At 39.4% G+C, this 17,844-nt stretch overlaps 1 protein-coding gene across 1 annotated transcript; it reads left to right on the top strand.

The window, feature by feature from the left end:
* Nucleotides 1–523: 523 nt before the first annotated feature.
* DIPK2A (divergent protein kinase domain 2A) lies at nt 524–16,517 on the top strand. Its single transcript, XM_063132148.1, has 3 exons — nt 524–1,185; nt 12,375–12,678; nt 13,609–16,517. The coding sequence occupies exons 1-3, from the start codon at nt 532–534 to the stop codon at nt 13,938–13,940; spliced, it is 1,290 nt and encodes a 429-aa protein (XP_062988218.1). The 5' UTR covers nt 524–531; the 3' UTR covers nt 13,941–16,517.
* The last annotated feature ends 1,327 nt before the right edge of the window (nt 16,518–17,844 follow it).

The following is a 17,844-nucleotide window of genomic DNA, read 5'->3' as shown; positions in this document are numbered from 1 at the left end:
GCCCTCTTTACTCTCCCCCTTACTTAAAGAGCCTCGCTAGCTCCGCCTCACGTCCAATAACACCTTTCTCGTCATTGTAAGGCCGGCTGTGGCCGAAACGCTCTCGCGCAGGTGTGTGTACGCGCGCGCGCATATATAAGAGCAGGAGCCAGTAAGAGCGCGCGAGCCCGACCCGTCACGCGCCTCCCTTCGCAGGCGCGCGCCCTAACGACAGTGTGGCGGTGGTTATTGTTGTAACTCCTCCCTTCGAGGGGGGCGGGCTGCCCTGTCCGGCGGACTCTCGGCGGCGCCGGCACCGCCCCTTCCCCCTCCTCCTCCTCTCTCCCTCCCTCCCTCAGTAACTTGGCTGCCTTTTATCCGGCGAGCCTCGCGGTGGAGAGTTTATTGGTGCCGGAGCTGCAGCGCGGGGAGTGCAGGACGTGAGGCGGGGTGGGGGGGACAAGCGGCCGCCTCCGCCGCCGCCGCGAGGTGGGTCCCCCGCCGGCTGGTCCGGCCGGCCAGTGGGTCGGTCGGAGGCGGCGCTGACGGACGATGCTCCGGCTGGTGTCGCTGAAGTTGGGGCGGCTGTACCGCTACGTGAAGCTGGCGGTGCTGGGCATCCTGGCGGCGGCGCTGGCCCTCAACTCGCCTTCGCTGCTGGCCTCGCTGCAGCGCAACGAGCTGGCCGAGCGGCGCTTCCTGCAACTGAACAAGTGCCCGGCCTGCTGGGGCACCAGCTGGTGCCGCAAGTTCCTCAACGGGCAGCTGCGCCTGGAGAGCTGGGGCCGCCTGCGCCTCCTCGACTTCCTCAACGTCAAGAACGTCTACTTCGCGCGCTACGGGGAGCCCCGCGAGGGCAGCCGCCGCGTCGTGCTCAAGCGCCTGGGCTCCGCGCGGGAGCTCGCCGACATCGACGCCAAGATCTGCCGGCGCGCCACCGGCAGGGGACGCTGCGACCTGCTCCAGGCCCTGCACGCCACCGAGTTCGCCAGCATCAACGGCGACGTCCGGCTCCTCACCCCCGACGTCGTGGAGGGCTGGTCGGACCTGGTGCACTGCCCGTCGCAGCGCCTCCTCGACCGCCTCGTCCGCCGCTACGCCGAGACCAAGGACTCGGGCAGCTTCCTGCTGCGCAACCTCAAGGACTCGGAGCGCATGCAGCTCCTCATCACGCTCGCCTTCAACCCGGAGCCCCTCGTGCTGCAGGTAAGGAAGGCGGCGCCCCCCCGCCACCGCCCCCTCCCGGGCGTCCCCCTTGGGCGGAGAGTCCCCTGCCCCCGAGCCGCCTTCCCGCGGGTGCCTCTGGCGCCTCGCTTCATGCGCGTCTCTCCGCGCTTGTAGCTCCAACCTTGTGGCCAAGGAGTGCTCGGAAGGGAGGTTAACGGGCAAAGACTGTTAACCTTTGTGGCTTCTCACGGGCAGGGGATGATGGTGGTTGCTTTTTCCAGGTATGCTGCCTCCGTAGGTGGAGGCTCCATTTGGCTTTCCTGGCTGATCATTTCCGTGAGTGGAATAGAAGAAAATCACTTTCATTAAAAAGTTCGCTGAAACATTGTTGAAAGGATAGGGTTTGGTTTTTTTTTTTTTTGTTTTTTTTGCGGCAGAACCAACAAAGAGTCATGTAGTGCTAACATTATTCCATTTCCTGGGCTCTTTATAGAAGTGACACAGAATTGTGGTTTTACCAACCTCTCTCAGTCTGGTGTCCTCCATTTGTTTTGGAAAAAAAACTCCCAGCGTTCCTCCCAGTTGAAGTCCAAGCTGTGCGGGTACTAGGTTGGAAAATACTAGTTTAAAATATTGATTCTCTTTCCTCCATCCTCTCACTCCAGTGCATGCCTTTGGATAGAGTAGGAGTTCTAATAAATAATAATAATAATAATATATTTATTTATTTCTTACCCGCCCCCCCCCTCTGGATAGAGGTGGGGAACAACATTAAATATAATACGATACATGAGTGCTTGTAAGTGTGCACTGAGGGGGGGGGGTTGTTGGTTTTAAAGTTAATCTAGAGTAAAAGGTTACATGTTTTGTATCTATGTCTCTTACCATTCTCTCACAATTCCTTTCTCTTCAAAGGCACCAGCCTTTGTTGAGATGTATGTTTGTGCCCACCTGTTTCCTGTTAGCAAAACTGCAAACACTAGTTCTTGCCCTGCTGATTTTTGGAATTGCATATTTAAGCACCCTTCAAATCCTGGTGTTTACTTAATTTAGCCTATTCCTGTATGATCAGCTGAACCAGGACTGTGTTCGTTGAACTCAACTGTGGATTGGGTTACTGAGTGCCTGGCTTCTAAAGCCCTTTTCCAGGATTCCCAATAGTCATGAGAATAGAGGAAGGCGAACACCCACACACTAAGCAGTTTCCTTGGAAACGCCTACAGCCAAAATATTTAAAATCCAAAGCTGCAATTCTAAGCCTGTGTATTTGGGAGTATGTGCCATTGAACTCGGTGTGATGTACTTTTGCATCAGCATTCTTTTAAGTCCAATGTTACCTTTAATTTTATTAATATATGCATTTATAGGTTATAGACTTCTTCTGATGTCATTCCTGGAATAGCAAAATATTATTTCTTACTCTTATCCCGTTATAGCCATTTCAGAATTCAGCTAAATTACCCTTAACACTAGGGCTACTCTGTCCATGACCTTTTATCCATGTCGGTGTATCTGGTAGAACTTACCCATTCTTCAGCTCTTTTGTTGACTTTCTGGTAATTTTGTATATCAGAGAAGAATTGGGATATGCATTTTTATCTTGTGATATTGGCAAGGGTCACAATCTTTTCCTATTGTTTTAAAAAGTGTTTTCATTTGGTAAACATTATCTTCTTTCTAATCATTAATGGTTGAAACTTGTTTCTCCTCTGGTAGCAGGCTTGGTGGCACTGTAGCAAAAGACAAGAAGTTTCCTTCTATAATTGCCTTGTTGACTTAAATTTGAGACTTTCAGTAACTTTATCCTGCTATTCATAGTCTGATCATGGTTGTTAGGCTATTGAGTTTAATATTTCTTTTGGTAACATTCATTAAACTGAGTCAGAAATTGTTTTAGACTTGTCCGAGTTATATTTCAGAACAAGTACTATATTAAAACTTTTATGGAAGCATAAACCTGCTTTCTTAATGGATAGGTTAAGCTGAGAAATAGTTACATGTTATGATTTAAAGGACAGCTGTTAAAAAAAAGACACGCTTGTCTGTTAACCTACCATACTCCTTGTATTTGTTAACATGTAATGCCAATTTGATTTTAGGCAGTCATTTAGAATAGGGTGTAGATTTTTTTTGGGGGGGGGAACCTATATTTCAATCAGGGTCATCTAAACATGTGGAAAGCTAGAGGATTAGTTGATATGACAACTGATGTAGATCGACACTCAATGAGCAATGTCATCTTTACATATTACAAGCAGCATTTAATTGAAATGCAATAATTTATTCTACAACTCTTATAGTTCCTAAACATGTTTGCAAATTGCAATAAGTATGCTAAAGGAACTGTTGAGTTGCTTTCACAAGCTAGAATGGTTGACAAAAAAAGGATCAAGTGGACTGTTGAAACAGCTGGTGCTCTGTTGAAAAGCTTAGTGGCTTGGTATGTACCAGCTGGTGTAAGCCTTTAACATTTTTAAAGGGGTGCCATTAACTTCAAATCTAGACAGTTTTTTTTTCAAGAATAGCTGACATGAAGGCTATATCTGTTGGGCTTTTAGTTTTAACTTTCAGTTTAAAATGAATTCTTGATGCTTTTTCTGTATATAGAAGTTCTTTATCAGCTGAAATGCTTGGCTAGTGAAATTGATTAATATTGCATGTTTGTAGACAAAGATAATGTTTAATTTCAGTTAAGAGTAATATAAACACTACTTTAAGAGTAGTGATATTTAATGCCATTCACTGGTAATAAAACAGCATAAACAAAATTGGGTCAGTTAGAGAAGTTGTGCTGAAAAGCATTTATGAAAGACTTTGACTCTGCAGAAAAAAAACCAGATTGGCATACTTAGTTCCTTGATGTACAAAGTGCATTTATAATTTGTGATTGCCCCATCATCAACTTAATGAGGCAATCTTCTGTAACCTGGTGCCCTCTAGATGTGCTGGACTACAACTCCCAGCACCCCTACCAACACATCTGAAGGACACCAGCTTGGGAAGGCTGTTGTGAGAAATCTGGGACAAGAGAGAATGATTTCCCCAACTCTACATGCTGAACTTTATTCTGAGGAAATGGCCGGTAGATTTATTTTATTTATTTATTTAAGGATTTTTATGCCGCCAGTCAGCCAAAAAAGGCTCTCACGGCGGCTTACAAAAGTATTTCTTGACAGATTTCTTTTTGTCCAAAGAGAATTCTCTTCTAGTATCACACCTCCGTCCTGTAACTTCGTAAGGAAGTTCGAAATGAATTCAGAAAACTCCCCTCATTCTTGTTGTTTGGCCAGGCTGGCTGGGGCTGATGGCAGCCGTAGTCTCAAACATTTAAAGGCACGAAGCTAGGGAATGCTGGGCTGAGGGTTTGGTTAGAAATTCTGAAAATCATTTAAAGATTCAGCCTTACAAAAATAAATTGGGCTGAATGGAAAAGATGAGTACTTGTGTTCATCTTTAACATTTAATATACATATAAATGTTTGTATTAATATATCTGCCTACAATGCCGGTATCATAAGGAAGTCTATTCCCCTGCCAATGCAGCTTAAATGGGGAGAGTAATGATTTCCATCTCAACTTGAAGTATATGTAGTGGTATATTTGCTTGCAGTGCTCGCTTGGCAGAAGTTTGTTGTTTATGATGTTGTTCATACTTGGTACCTTTCTCCATTGTAAGCACTTATTTGAAGATAAAGCAAGTCTTAAGATTAGGCAGCTGGACTTAGTCAGATCCCTCTTAGTTAGCTAGAGCTTATTGAAGCCCAAGCGTAAATCCTGTGATGTTGTTAAATTGAGATTTTAACCATTGCTTTCATGAAATGGCTATGAGTAAGAACTTAAAAGGTAATTTATGGAGTGCACATATGTGCCTATAATTTGTAAGTAAGTGACTAGTCTCAAACTAAGTATAGCTTAAAAGCTCCAAGTGTGCTTGATAGTTTGTGGGAATCTCTGCTTGATAAAACTTTATAAAGTCTGTTGTGGACTTCCCCGAAACATCTGGATGGCCAATATTGGGTATGGGATGCTGGACTAGATGGAGCTACGTCTATACTTGCTTAAGTTTCAGAAATCTGAGCAAGTTTTCAAATGTAGCACATTTTTTGTGCTACATTTACAATACCTTGTAGTGAGCTTGTTACTGGGTGGAAATTACTATACTAACAGCACTATTCTATGCAGAAGTAGGATTCATTGAGTTCAATGGAATTTACTTACAATCAAGTATGTATAAAATTTCAGGCTAAGATGTGTAAAATATAGGTCTTTTTTTTAGTGAATTGTAAGAACTGGCTTTCTATTCTGTGACATCTTTCAGGGAGAAAAGGGTTTCTTTTGCAGTTTATGTGCAAAGATCAGTTGTGATATTCATTAAAATATATATCTGAGTTGGTCCAGGCAGTTCTCTACAGCTCAGGAGTTTTTTCTTCTTCTCTGTAATCTGCAGCTGTTTTAAAATCTCTCTAGCACAGTCTTTTGACCTGCAAAAGTACCAGCCATAATTAAATAGCTTTGTTGGTTTTGGGAACCCATTGCTTGTCAGATAAATACACTTTTAATAGGCATGCAACTTGACACTGTTTGCACTAAAAAAGAAATCACTGTAAGAACTTGCTAATGTTGCTGATGTCTGTTTTCAGATTCTTAATCATATTATCTATACAGGGTAAACACTACTGATAACAAGCTAAAAAAAGTGTGAAAATCCTTATGCCCAAGATTAATGTAAGACCATGCTGATGATCAAGGAAGGAGTTGAATGGGATTCAAATATTACACAGTGGTCAGACTAAATGACTAGGCACTAAATACAAGACTTGAACTTTGGTTTTATAATGGGAAATGTGTCTTGAATAATCCACTAAACAGTAGCGATTCTTGGATTATAAGACTTTTTGTCAGGGATTGGGAGCTTAGTTCGAAGCCTATTTGGAGTATGGATTACTTGCAAAGTGACAATGCTTATAACATGCACATTGCCACAACAGACAGCCTTTATTTCAGCTAGTTTTGAGATTATTTAAGCTTGACCTACATTTGAAGAGATTGTTGAAGCTAGAGGAAAAGCTTTATTATAGAAACATCTCTCAACAGTGCACCTCATCCACATTCCAAGTGTTTAGCTAGAAGCTCAGCTTTCTACTTATTTTTTTGCTAATCTGGGTACCTAAATACACTTCACCTTTATTTATATCACTAAGCAGTATAAATGTATGTGAATGAAAGCAGTCTTTTAATTGCAAAAAAAACATGTTGGGAGTTTGATAGAAGAATTTGCTAGAGATTTAATATCCAAATGTCTATGATTCATAAGCATCAGCATCAAGGCCTATAAACAATATTCTGGGAAATATTGCTAGGAATCTAAAACTGAAATAATACAGTTCTGCGCTACACAGAGAAATTTGTTCAGTGCTAGAACTATAACCATTTGTCTAAAATTTTACTGGTTCAGCAAAAAAAGATTGTGTTTCTTCAGTCTACTTTATTTATTTTTATCTTGCACTTATGCAGTCCTACTTTATCTGCTTGTCATAATAGAAAAGTAATTCTTATTTCTTGTTTGTGAACAGTGAAATTTTAGTTGATTGGCAAGAAAATATAATCACTTTTAGACTGATATTTAAGTCTCCCAAATAAATTTAAATGGCTTTGCTCTCTCGGTGCCTTAGAATTTTTAATTTTGGTTTTTGATTTCCTTTCCTTTCGCCAAGAGTATTTTTTATTTTTACTATATGTGATATCCTTGAACTTGGCTTCTTATAAATTAAATACCTTTAAAATGTAAATGTTTCCAGATATGACTTCCTTCTAACAATATGCAATCTCTGTCTCAACCTACAGGAGTAGATTGATTTATTAATTATTAGCAATTTTTACTGGCTGCTTCTCATCTGAAACAATTTACAAAAAATAAAAACTACATAGATGCAATGAAGTTGGTACAAAGTTAGCTCATGACTAGGGAAAACAGGCGACAGATATATCTTCAATCAATGCTTAAAACACACCAGTATTGAGACGTGATGTAGCTCAGAGGTGACATCATTCCACAGGATAGGCATCATTGTAAGGAAGGCCTATCTCCATGTCACCACCAAACAAAAATCCATCATGAGTTGTATAGAGTTTTGTATACTGATACAAACACTTTAAACCTTGCTTGGTAGCGGACTGGCAGCCATGTAGATCCTTTAGCAGAGGCATAATATGTGTGTGGTAAGGCACCACAGCAGTAACTTAGTCACTGCATTTTGCAGTAGCTACAGCTTCTGAACTAGCCTTAATGGCAGCCCCGTATAGAGCACATTACGGTAATCCAACCTCAAGTTTACCAATGCATGGATCATAGTTGCCTGGCTATCCCTATCCTGGAATGGCTTCTGTTGGTATACCAGACTCTAATGTAGCACCCCCAAACTGCGACCTGTTCCTCAGGAGGAGTACAACCCCATCAATAGCTTGTAAATCCTGGACTTGGGAATCACTCATTCATAGTGCCTCCATGTTTATAATTCTATAATAGTGAATAATCACAATTGTGCTGATTCCACTAAATCCTAGTGCTCTTTTAGAACTTAATTTCATGATTGTTAACTTGGAGCAACCATATAATTAGCCAATCGTGGTGGATTCATTTCGATCTATGCAGGTTTAAATTTACTAAATCAAACCAATTCAAATATACTGTCTTTGTAATCTAGATATTTCCTAAACAAAGGTACATGCTAAGTAATTGAGATAAACAACAAACCATATATTTACTACAAATGAGAGCCTAAAAACTACCTAGTAGCTAATCCAAAATCTTTGTTCATGCAGTCCCAATGCCTGTTGTACTGCAGCATTTTATCTAGTTAGAGACCAGGGAGGTAATTAACACTCTTCTGTGTTTCTCTCTCTGTTCACGTATATTTGAAAGGGCACTGAGAAAAATCTTGTTGAGATGAAGATGGGACTGAAGATACTCTTTCTTTCATGTCAGGGATGGGGTAATTGCTGGGAACTCCCCTTTTCACCAGTAGTTCCCCATAACATATACCACACCTATCTCAAAGCTCCCCTAACCTGCAAGAAGAGATGTTTGGCTGGGTGGGTGGGTTCTGTGGGCTTTAGAGGGAAGGGAGAGACATGAGAGGCCTGTTCCATGAACTTGAACTCTGTTCTATTCATGGAAATGAAGTTATAATCCAAGCCTGTGTTCAGAAACTTTCAGAAGCAAAGGCTAGTAGTTACTGGGTAGATCAGTACTTTTCTGTGACATAAAAAAGTGAATGTCCTTTTTTTCTAGTAATTATTGTTCAACTGTGTAGAGTGCAAGTAGTTGGCATTACATTGGAGTAAGAGCTCATGCACATAGATTCAGCAGATGATCTTGATGAATTACAAGATAGTGCCTCTTAGTGCCAGAATTTGGATGGCAATGATTTCCCAGTATCTCAGCCCTAGTATTAAGTCTGTAATAATAAAATACATTTGTCATATTTATAGATGCTGATATTAAAAAGCAGAAGATCCCCTGATGTTAATTTCTTTGCATAGAAAAGCAGCCATTGTGTCGCATAAAGCAAGAGTGGGCAACTTGTGGCCTTCCAGATGTTTTGGCTTACAACTCCTGTCAGCCCTAGCCCGCTTAGGCAATGGTGAAGAAGTTCTCATAGAAAATCATAGGTTCAATTTTAAGGTATTATGAATGGAGACTTTAATATACTTGCATTGAAATTCAGATTTTATTTTTAAACAGAAATCGCAGTATCAAATCATGTATTAAAATTGGGCTTTATCCATCCTGTGACAAAGTATTTGCACCATGTTCTGTTTCCTGGGTGGAGTTATAGAAGTTGATCTTACAGGTTAGTCCATCTTGATGGCAGGACTTTCTATGCATGAGCTAGTATATGGTTTAGTAATTACTGTGTTTCCTACAGCGAGCTACTGAACAGACCTTTCACATTTCTAGATGTTGAAGTGGTAATTGCAAAAATGCTCTGATCATATTTGTATACAATATTCTTTATTAGTAGTAGAAAAAATCCTTAAGGATGGCATAAATAATTTGCTTTCCATCTGTACCTCCTATCAATTTATATTTTTACTTTTTTAACTTTAAGTGGTTGTTAAAGATCCATCTGTTTACATAAGCCTTACATGTTTAGTGTAACCTATAGTCTTATACAGATATAATATATTCTTTGTTCTTTATTTTTAGTTTTTTATGAATTGGGTACACCTGCTTGAAACCTTTAAATGTAAGCAGCTTAAAAATACTCAAATCATGGTTTCAATCCTGAATTAGTCCTCATGTGACTCATGCCTTTTCCTAGGGTTTCTGAGTTTAACTTCAGGGTGGGCATGCTATGTAAACAAATGCTGCTCACAATATCAACTCATTAACATAGATAATAGATAAACATAGATAGTGATCTGAACATAGATACCACAGTAGTAGTACCTGTTACCTCAATGCACTTCCCATATGCCATTGCCGTAGGTGCAGTTAATAATCAAGCTTTTGTAATACTCTGTTCCATGTGTTGCAATGCTGTATATGTGCGCTAGAATGGTAGAAGGGACCCATTTTTCCCCTAAACATTTCTGCTGGTTTCTCTATCTGTCTGCCACATTAAGTAGTATACAGCAAGGTTGGGCAGAAAATAGATTAGGATCTACTGATAGATAGGCAAGGGGTATAATTCCCAATTGATGAATAGCAATAACACCCCCCCAATTAAGCTATATATTTAAAAAAACATATATAAAACATATAAAAATATTTAAAAACATTTGGGAAAACTAGAAATGAGGATTTATAAGGAAAGGATTATGAACTTAGTTTTTGTACTGAAAGTAAATTCTTGGGCTGAACATATGATTACTTCTTCATCGTGGTCTCTGTGCATTGTGGGGTCATGCTTTCTCTCCTGACTCCTCAGCTTGTCTATATTCCAGTCAACATGATTTTCTTGCTTTGATGTCAGGCAGTGTGTGTAGGGACAGTGTGTTTGTGGGAAGAAGGTGAGCCATGTCCTCTGGTCACATGAAAACGAATTGGGTGGTATCATCCGTACAGTAGACAGCAGAGTTAAACTAATCCATGGAAAAGCGGTGGTGGTGCACTAATTTAGCTTCCATTCCTATAAGTCTGTCCTGTGCTAAGGATATATGAGTGCTCTACCTGTGTTTTTAAATACTGGCGAGGAATTGATGCATCCAATATTTGTGGTGAATGCAGAGATATGAGCGTTTCTATACCTTGTGACTGCCTGTTGGTTTTACAGAACATCTATTTATACAAAGGTGTAAACGCAGAAGTCACCCGTTACAACTGTTCATTGCCCCTCGGCCCATCAATGCAGCCCAGTTTTGTGTGCATTGTTTGCTTGTTAGCTGTCTTTTTGTACTTTCCTGCAAGGCTCATCAAAATGCTACAAACATAAGTTAAATGTCAATAGAACTATTTTGAATGTAAGGCATGAGCTCAATGGAGATTACAGGCACCTTCCAAAGGAGTTCACATCAAAGATGGAATGTAGTTTCTCTTCTTCCTGACACATGTAAAGGTCCCATACATGTTGCAGGATCTTGCTACTTCGCTGAACTCAGCAGAAAGATGAGACCTTTGCTCTGTTCTGTGGTCATGCACAGCATGACTGTTCACGTTGCTATGCTACAAAAGCATGTGACTATATAAATAATATGGTTCTTATTCAAAACCTAGGAAACTCCTGGGTGGTTAGCCTTAATTTTCATTGTGGCTGCTCCCAGTGCTATAATTGCTAAGCTACTCTTTGGTTTTCATTTCTCAATTTGTTGCTTGGATTTGCTGCATTGGTAATTAAGGAGACCTCAATACCTGGCCTACTGCTACTACTTACTACAGTATTTAGGATTATGTCAGGCTCCACTGTCATAAACCTTCAGAAGAACCCTAAACATTTGTTTTCTGTGTTTTCATAAATGGGTTTTATTGGGTTGAAATGGTTTTATCTGAAATAGTTTTAGCTATAATTATTTGATTTAGTATTTACTGGTCTGGATATTTTAGTTTTATTACTAGCTCTTATCGATGGTTTATTTTGTTTTTAAGTTCATTTCTGTTTTATATTGAAGATTTGAAAGATACCTTGAGAGGAATTTTACCCTTAAAAGTGGCCTACCCAGTATTTTAGAGTAGTCCCTTTGAAATGAGTGGGACAAGTTAGACTAATATTGGATACAACCATTTAAATAATTTTAAATAATAATTTTGCTATTTGAAAAACTTTTGAGCTTTATATAGTATATAAAGTTCACAACTTTAAAAATATGTTCTTTTAAAATTTTGAGTACTAAATATCTCTTATATTCTGAATTGGGCAACAGAAAATTTTCTAAAACCCCCCACAAAATCAGTGCAACACAAAATGATGGAATGTGGGAAGTTTTGACATGAATGGCATCTGCACTGTTGGGGAATCAAACTTATATGGAAAGACTTTATTGGGGTTTCATTTTAAAATAAATCCTTACCTGAAAGTAAGCACCATTGAACTCAGAGGGACTTAATCTTCAGTAGACATGTGTAGATGGCGACGAGGAAGGTTGCTTTCATTCTGAGCTCCACAATTTGTTTTTAGTTTGTTTTAGTTTAGTTAGTTTTACCCTAGCATTATTTAGGAGGTTTTGAAAAGTCTGTACTGATTACACAGCTTCCTCAAGGAGTATTGGTGAAAGCAAACAGTGTTTATTGCTACGTGAGTAAACGGGATATTATCCACCCATGACTTGGTGAGGATGAGCTATGCTGAGCAGTAAGCAAACACTAAATTATTCGAGTTGTTTTAACGTTTATATCTTTTTGCCTGGGAGTATATAAGTGGAACTCAAAACAAGAGATATGGTGCTTACCAGAAAGGATTGCAAGACATTGGGAATTGCACCTGCTGCTGCTGATCCCATTCTGGGTAAACGTAAAAAAAAACAAGCAAAGACTTGTAGAATTACAAAGATAAATTAAATAAACTGACTGAGGTTAGTTGCACGTTTCTCTGTAGTATGTGGGCTCCTCCCTTCTTCTGTTGGTGGAATGAGGTAATAAATCCTTAGATGCAAAGGACAATAATAATCATTCTCAGATAACTAAATGTTTCTAAACTTGATATTTTTTTTCCAATTGTAAATGTATTCTTAGTCAGTATTTCAAAGGGTTTCTGTTTTTCGGCATTAATAAAAGATCTTTCATTTTACAGAGTTTTCCGTCTGATGAGGGATGGCCATTTGCAAAGTATTTGGGAGCATGTGGAAGAATGGTGGCTGTCAACTATGTGGGAGAAGAACTATGGAGTTACTTCAATGCCCCATGGGAAAAACGAGTGGACCTGGCATGGCAGTTAATGGAAATAGCGGAGCAGCTGACAAACAATGACTTTGAATTTGCACTCTACCTCCTTGATGTCAGCTTTGACAACTTTGCAGTAGGCCCTAGAGATGGGAAGGTCATCATTGTGGATGCTGAAAATGTTTTGGTGGCAGATAAAAGGTTAATCAAACAAAGTAAGTTGGCTTGATTTTCACTCCATGGCTATCAGCTCTTCATTTGTATTTTAACAATTCAAACTGTGTTTTGATTTTCTTTTCCTTTCTTTTTGCTTGTAGAAGCCATCAGTCAAGCTAATATCGCCATGCATTCGGAAATAAAAATAATTCCTATTTAAATAAGTTGAAAATAACACTTTAATTACCATTGGAGAAACAAAAACTGTATTTTTGCTATATAACAAATATGATAGAACAGTGAGGCTGTGATTCTGTGGTCCCTGTGAGTGCATCCAAGGGGACGTAGCATACTGTGGACTTCCTTCCTTGCAAGTGGAGAGAGAAGTCCATAGCAAAAACACTGCCATGAGAAAAAAAATGGCAAAAAAGGCTCCTCCTTACGTTCTACCCTGTCTGGTGTGAGCTTGGCTAGGCTTACGAAGTTGTGGTTTCTTTGCTATGGCTGTTCTGCCCTTCCCCACTCTGCAAGGGATTTCTATTACTCACTTCAATGAGCTTACTGAATGTATCCTTCTTCTTTATAGTCTCTGAGCAACATTTTGAAAGTGTCTTACAGTGTGTTGCTTTTGTCTATTCTTCAAACTGATATGACTGGTGAACAACCTTACCACTTACGCTTCCTTGAATCCCCTTGTTCTTCTGCTTTGAATAATCCTTCTGATAAGATGTGTCCAAAGCTCCTTTTAATTTCTTGTAAGCAGTAACTAATATTTGCACATACTAACCTTGTTTCATTTTAATTGGGTTAAATCATACACCATTTGTAAGGTTAAATAGTAACCATTTCTGTAAATTGCTTTCAGACAGAATGTTAGGTCATAATCAAACTGCTGGTTAATTTCATCTTTAGACTAGAGAATCTGAAAAATGCCTTGCTGTCTGAACCTTTTAATGTTTTTAACTTTGTTCCTTTTATGCATTTCACAGATAAACCTGAAAACTGGGATGTATGGTATGAAAGCAAGTTTGATGACTGTGATAAGGAAGCTTGTCTCTCTTTTTCAAAGGAGATTTTGTGCACTCGTGTCACTGTGGACCACAACTACTATGCTGTTTGCCAGAACCTTTTATCAAAACATGCCACTTGGCGTGGCACTTCTGGAGGGCTTCTTCACGATCCTCCACCTGAAATTGCCAAAGATGGTCGACTTGAGGCCTTGCTGGATGAGTGTGCCAATCCAAAGAAACGATATGGTAGATTCCAAGCTGCAAAAGAATTACGTGAATACCTTGGACGACTAAGTAATAATGTGAGGTAGTTCATAGTTGCTGGATGATCAGAAATTGTGTGATGCTGGGACAAAGACACATGGACAAATAAGTTCCGAGCATCAAACAAGAGAACAACCAGAACAAGAAAATCAATTCCATAAACTTTTATGGTACATGGAGAATGCTCTGGATAAACAGACACGGTTACATACATATCCCCATTACAACATAAGCTATTTTTAGCTCAAATGAGAAAGCTGACAACTTAATTGACTCACTTATGTCAATAGGACTTCAAATAAACCTGCGTTAGTACCACAATTTTGTGAAACTGATGCCCTTACTTGGAAAGTCAAGTTATATTGGCCTGTTTTAAAGGCTTTTATTTCTGATGTCATTATCTCTTCTCTCCCCCTCCCCATACATACTACTTACTAAAGTGGCATTTACGTACATGCTGATAAGCCCTAGGTGTCCCTCATTGTTCCTGAAACTAGTAGGTTTTCATTTAATGCTCTGCACCATTTGAGTATAGGATTCCTATGCTTATTCTAATATTAAATTCTTTCCATGATTTCTTACTGTTTATATGCCTTATTAAGGATATGCTTATAAAAGCAGTTTTAAATACTGCGTGAACATAACCTAGTTACGTTTGAATTCTTTGTAATTCTACTGAAGGTAATGCTTCACAAGCTGGTTAATTATAAAATTCCACCTTTATTCCAGTATGTAAAAATGTCCATTCAGCAGGGAATCACTGTATAGGAAACTGACTTTTAAGAAGAAGAAAAAAGGAGTTAGACCTAGTCTTTGTTACGCTTAGAGTAAAGCCCTTGATATCAATTGGACTTTAAGTTAATATAACTAAGTCTCATTGATTTTAATGAGTCCACTCTAAGCATGATTAAGACTTAATAGGACCTAAAGTTGGTTTGGGGAGAAGCAGTGCAGCTAAAGTGCAGACAAAACATTTTGCTAGTTCAGTAAACCATAAGCCAAAGAAACTGGTTGTGTATCGGTCTCTAGTCACTTAAAATTATGTACTGTAGTGGCGCTAACCCATTGACTCAAGTTTCAGTGAGTTTAGTTATTCTTGGGAGAAACTTTGCTACTAGCTAAAAGCTTAGGAAGCTCCACATGTGAATGAGAAAATGCCTTGCAGGCTAGCATTTTGTTCTCCATTACTCACAATTCTGCTGAATTTGCAATGTAATGATGTTTACGGAACTTTCAACCATGGGGCTGACTATTTAATAGTACTCTTCATGTTTACTGTAGAGGCCTTGCATTGCATTAAGTCTTTCAGTTGCAAATCAAACCATCTTCAAGTATTTATCTTTGGTTTACCTGAAATTGCTCCTACAAATCATAAGCTGAGCAAGAGATTTGATCACTGCTAAAATGAATTCCTTTTCTTTTCTTTCCTTTTTTCTTTGCTTCCGTCCCCCCTTTTGCTTTTGTTTACACATGATAGCGATTACAGGAGTTCTCTTGATTGGAGAGATGAAATTCTGATCCTGAAATTCTGATCCTGAACAAAGATTCCTTGTTGTAACAGCAACCAAATAACTACAATTAGCCACAGTTCTTTAAGGTGGAATAAGATGAGTTTGCATACTTTGAGAATGATCAGTATGGTGCTGAAAAATGTTTCTAGACAGGTGGAGCAAAGCAGTAGGAAAGGGATGAAAGAAAAAACCCCAGTCCATTTCAAAGCTGTGAAAGCATGCATATTATCCCACAAAATTGGGAAAAAATAAATGGCAAAGCCTTTCATCTACTTGGCCTGCATAGTCATAACACACAGCTGCTTATTTGCAAATTGTGTCTCTACAATGTAACTTTCTTTTGTTTAGTTGCCCGGCTGTTTCCTGCTGGAAGAATTCTTCTTGCTTTGGCAACCTCTGATATGGCACAACCCAGAGCACATTAGGCATGCTTAGTCTCACCGAATAGTTTGGATTGGTATCCCAGTTATTTCAGGTAGCATAGTCTTGCCTAATTTTCTCTGGATTTCTTTGCATGTATTCACATAGGATTTATGTTGGCTTTGTTTTGGTTCAAGTTTTGAGCAAATCTTAAATGTGAGACTAAACACTAGCCTGCCACAAAAGGCCTTGTTTTACCACAACATTAATTTAATACCCATGTTTTCTGATGAATGAGATGTATGATTGTTGTAGGCTTCAAACAAGACAAGACACTGCCAGCTATTGAGGCAGTTCAACTGCCAAATGTTCCTTGTGAGGTTGGGGTTGGAGTTCATTGTTCCCTCTTGAAATAATGTGCTGATAAAGCAGGATTCTAATGACAAAAGGAGTCCACAATTTTCCGTCTACAGGGAAAACACCTATGTGGAAAGCAATAAGTTTTCTTCAATTTGCACCTACTAACAAGTATTTATTGTACAAGGACAATTTATATTTTTAGTCATTGCCCATGAAATAATGGTGAAATATTTTTGAATGAGATGTTTGGGGTTTGTATGTGCATAAAAATTGTCTTTTGTACTGTAAGTTACTGTTTAATTTGATTATCAAAACTGTCTCCTGTGCCTTTATACTAAGGTTGTTTTTACAACTTCTCTTGATTATTATTAATAAAAAAAGTACTTTAAGAAATTCTTCTTGGTCCTGCTTGAGTGTAATGCATTTTAACACACCATGCTTTTTTGATGTTAAGGATGTAATCGTATGCATATTTAGATGGAAAAAGCCATACAACTCCCTGAATCCCCAGGCCAGTATATAGCAGGCTGGAAATCTGAGACTTTTCCCTCTCTAAATGTGCTTAAGATTGCTAAATGTGCATAGGATTGTGCATAGGATTGTATCTTCACCATGACTGACAACTAGCCTAGATGCCTTTTAAAGGGGCTGAGCAAATTTATGGAGACTAGCACTCAACTGTTGGCCATGATGCCTAAATGAAACCTCTGCATTTTGAGGCAATATGTTGCTGAATACTTATTGCTAGGGAGGAGTAAAAGTAGGGAAGGGTTGTGGCTTTTATTCTCTTTTATAGGCTTCCTGGAGGTGGCTGAATGGAAACTCTGGGGAATAGGATAACAGCATTTTTGTCTGTTCCAGAACCACTGCTCTTAGGTTTTTATGATTTGTGTGTTGAGTTTCAGCCTTATTAATTTGATACCTTCCTAAATAAGAGGCTAGGGTCAAGCAGCATTGTCGTTTTCTTCAATATTGCATTAGTTCTACATCTGTTGTCCAGGTTCATCCAAGTAGCATTATATGCAAACCAGCCTGAATGAACCAGAATGAAGCATCAGACTCATGCACTCCTCTTTCTCCCATGTGACTGGGAAGAAGACTTGGCAGAGTTTATTTTCACTTTCTATTAATCTTGTCACTACATACAAGCAAGAGATCATAGTTTTAAACAAACCAATTAAAGAAGCCATCTTCACAACCCGTGGTTTGAAGTTGGCCTGTTTAGAAAATGATGAGTTTGTTTTAAACCACAATCTCTGCTTCATGAATAACAACGTACCAGGATTTGAGGGAAGCGAAAGCAAACTATGCTGAAGTCCTTCCCGACACAGGAGAAGGACAGGGGAGCATGGCCTCATCCAAGCTCATGCATGTAGCAGTAAACCAGCTCACATTTGATATGGAATGCTGCTGCTTGATCAAATAATTCTCATGTCTGTAGCTGCTGCTACTTCCAGTGTATACATTCAGTTAATCAGGAGCTGAAAGGAATTATTAATGTGCTATTGGTGTTTTCAGGTAGGACAAATTCTGTCGTAATCCCCTAAAGTGGGAACAGAATAAAATGTTAGTGAATTGTGTAAGTTTGGGATGTAGTCCATCTTTGTTTTGTTGTTGTTTATTCGTTCAGTCGCTTCCGACTCTTCGTGACTTCATGGACCAGCCCACGCCAGAGCTTTCTGTCGGCTGTCGCCACCCCTAGCTCCCCCAAGGTCAAGTC

The sequence above is a fragment of the Elgaria multicarinata genome, chromosome 8 (genome assembly GCF_023053635.1).
Source record: "Elgaria multicarinata webbii isolate HBS135686 ecotype San Diego chromosome 8, rElgMul1.1.pri, whole genome shotgun sequence".
Classification (NCBI taxonomy): Eukaryota; Metazoa; Chordata; class Lepidosauria; order Squamata; family Anguidae; genus Elgaria; species Elgaria multicarinata.
The sequence above is the reverse complement of the archived record's forward strand: the minus strand, read 5'-3'. Positions and strand labels throughout refer to the sequence as shown.

Excerpts from the sequence above, each read along its gene's own strand:
- DIPK2A (XM_063132148.1), top strand. The coding sequence starts at position 532 with ATGCTCCGGCTGGTGTCGCTGAAGTTGGGGCGGCTGTACCGCTACGTG. Across the intron at positions 1,186-12,374 it reads CGGAGCCCCTCGTGCTGCAG|AGTTTTCCGTCTGATGAGGG; the intron begins GTAAGGAAGGCG and ends TTCATTTTACAG. Across the intron at positions 12,679-13,608 it reads TAAAAGGTTAATCAAACAAA|ATAAACCTGAAAACTGGGAT; the intron begins GTAAGTTGGCTT and ends TGCATTTCACAG.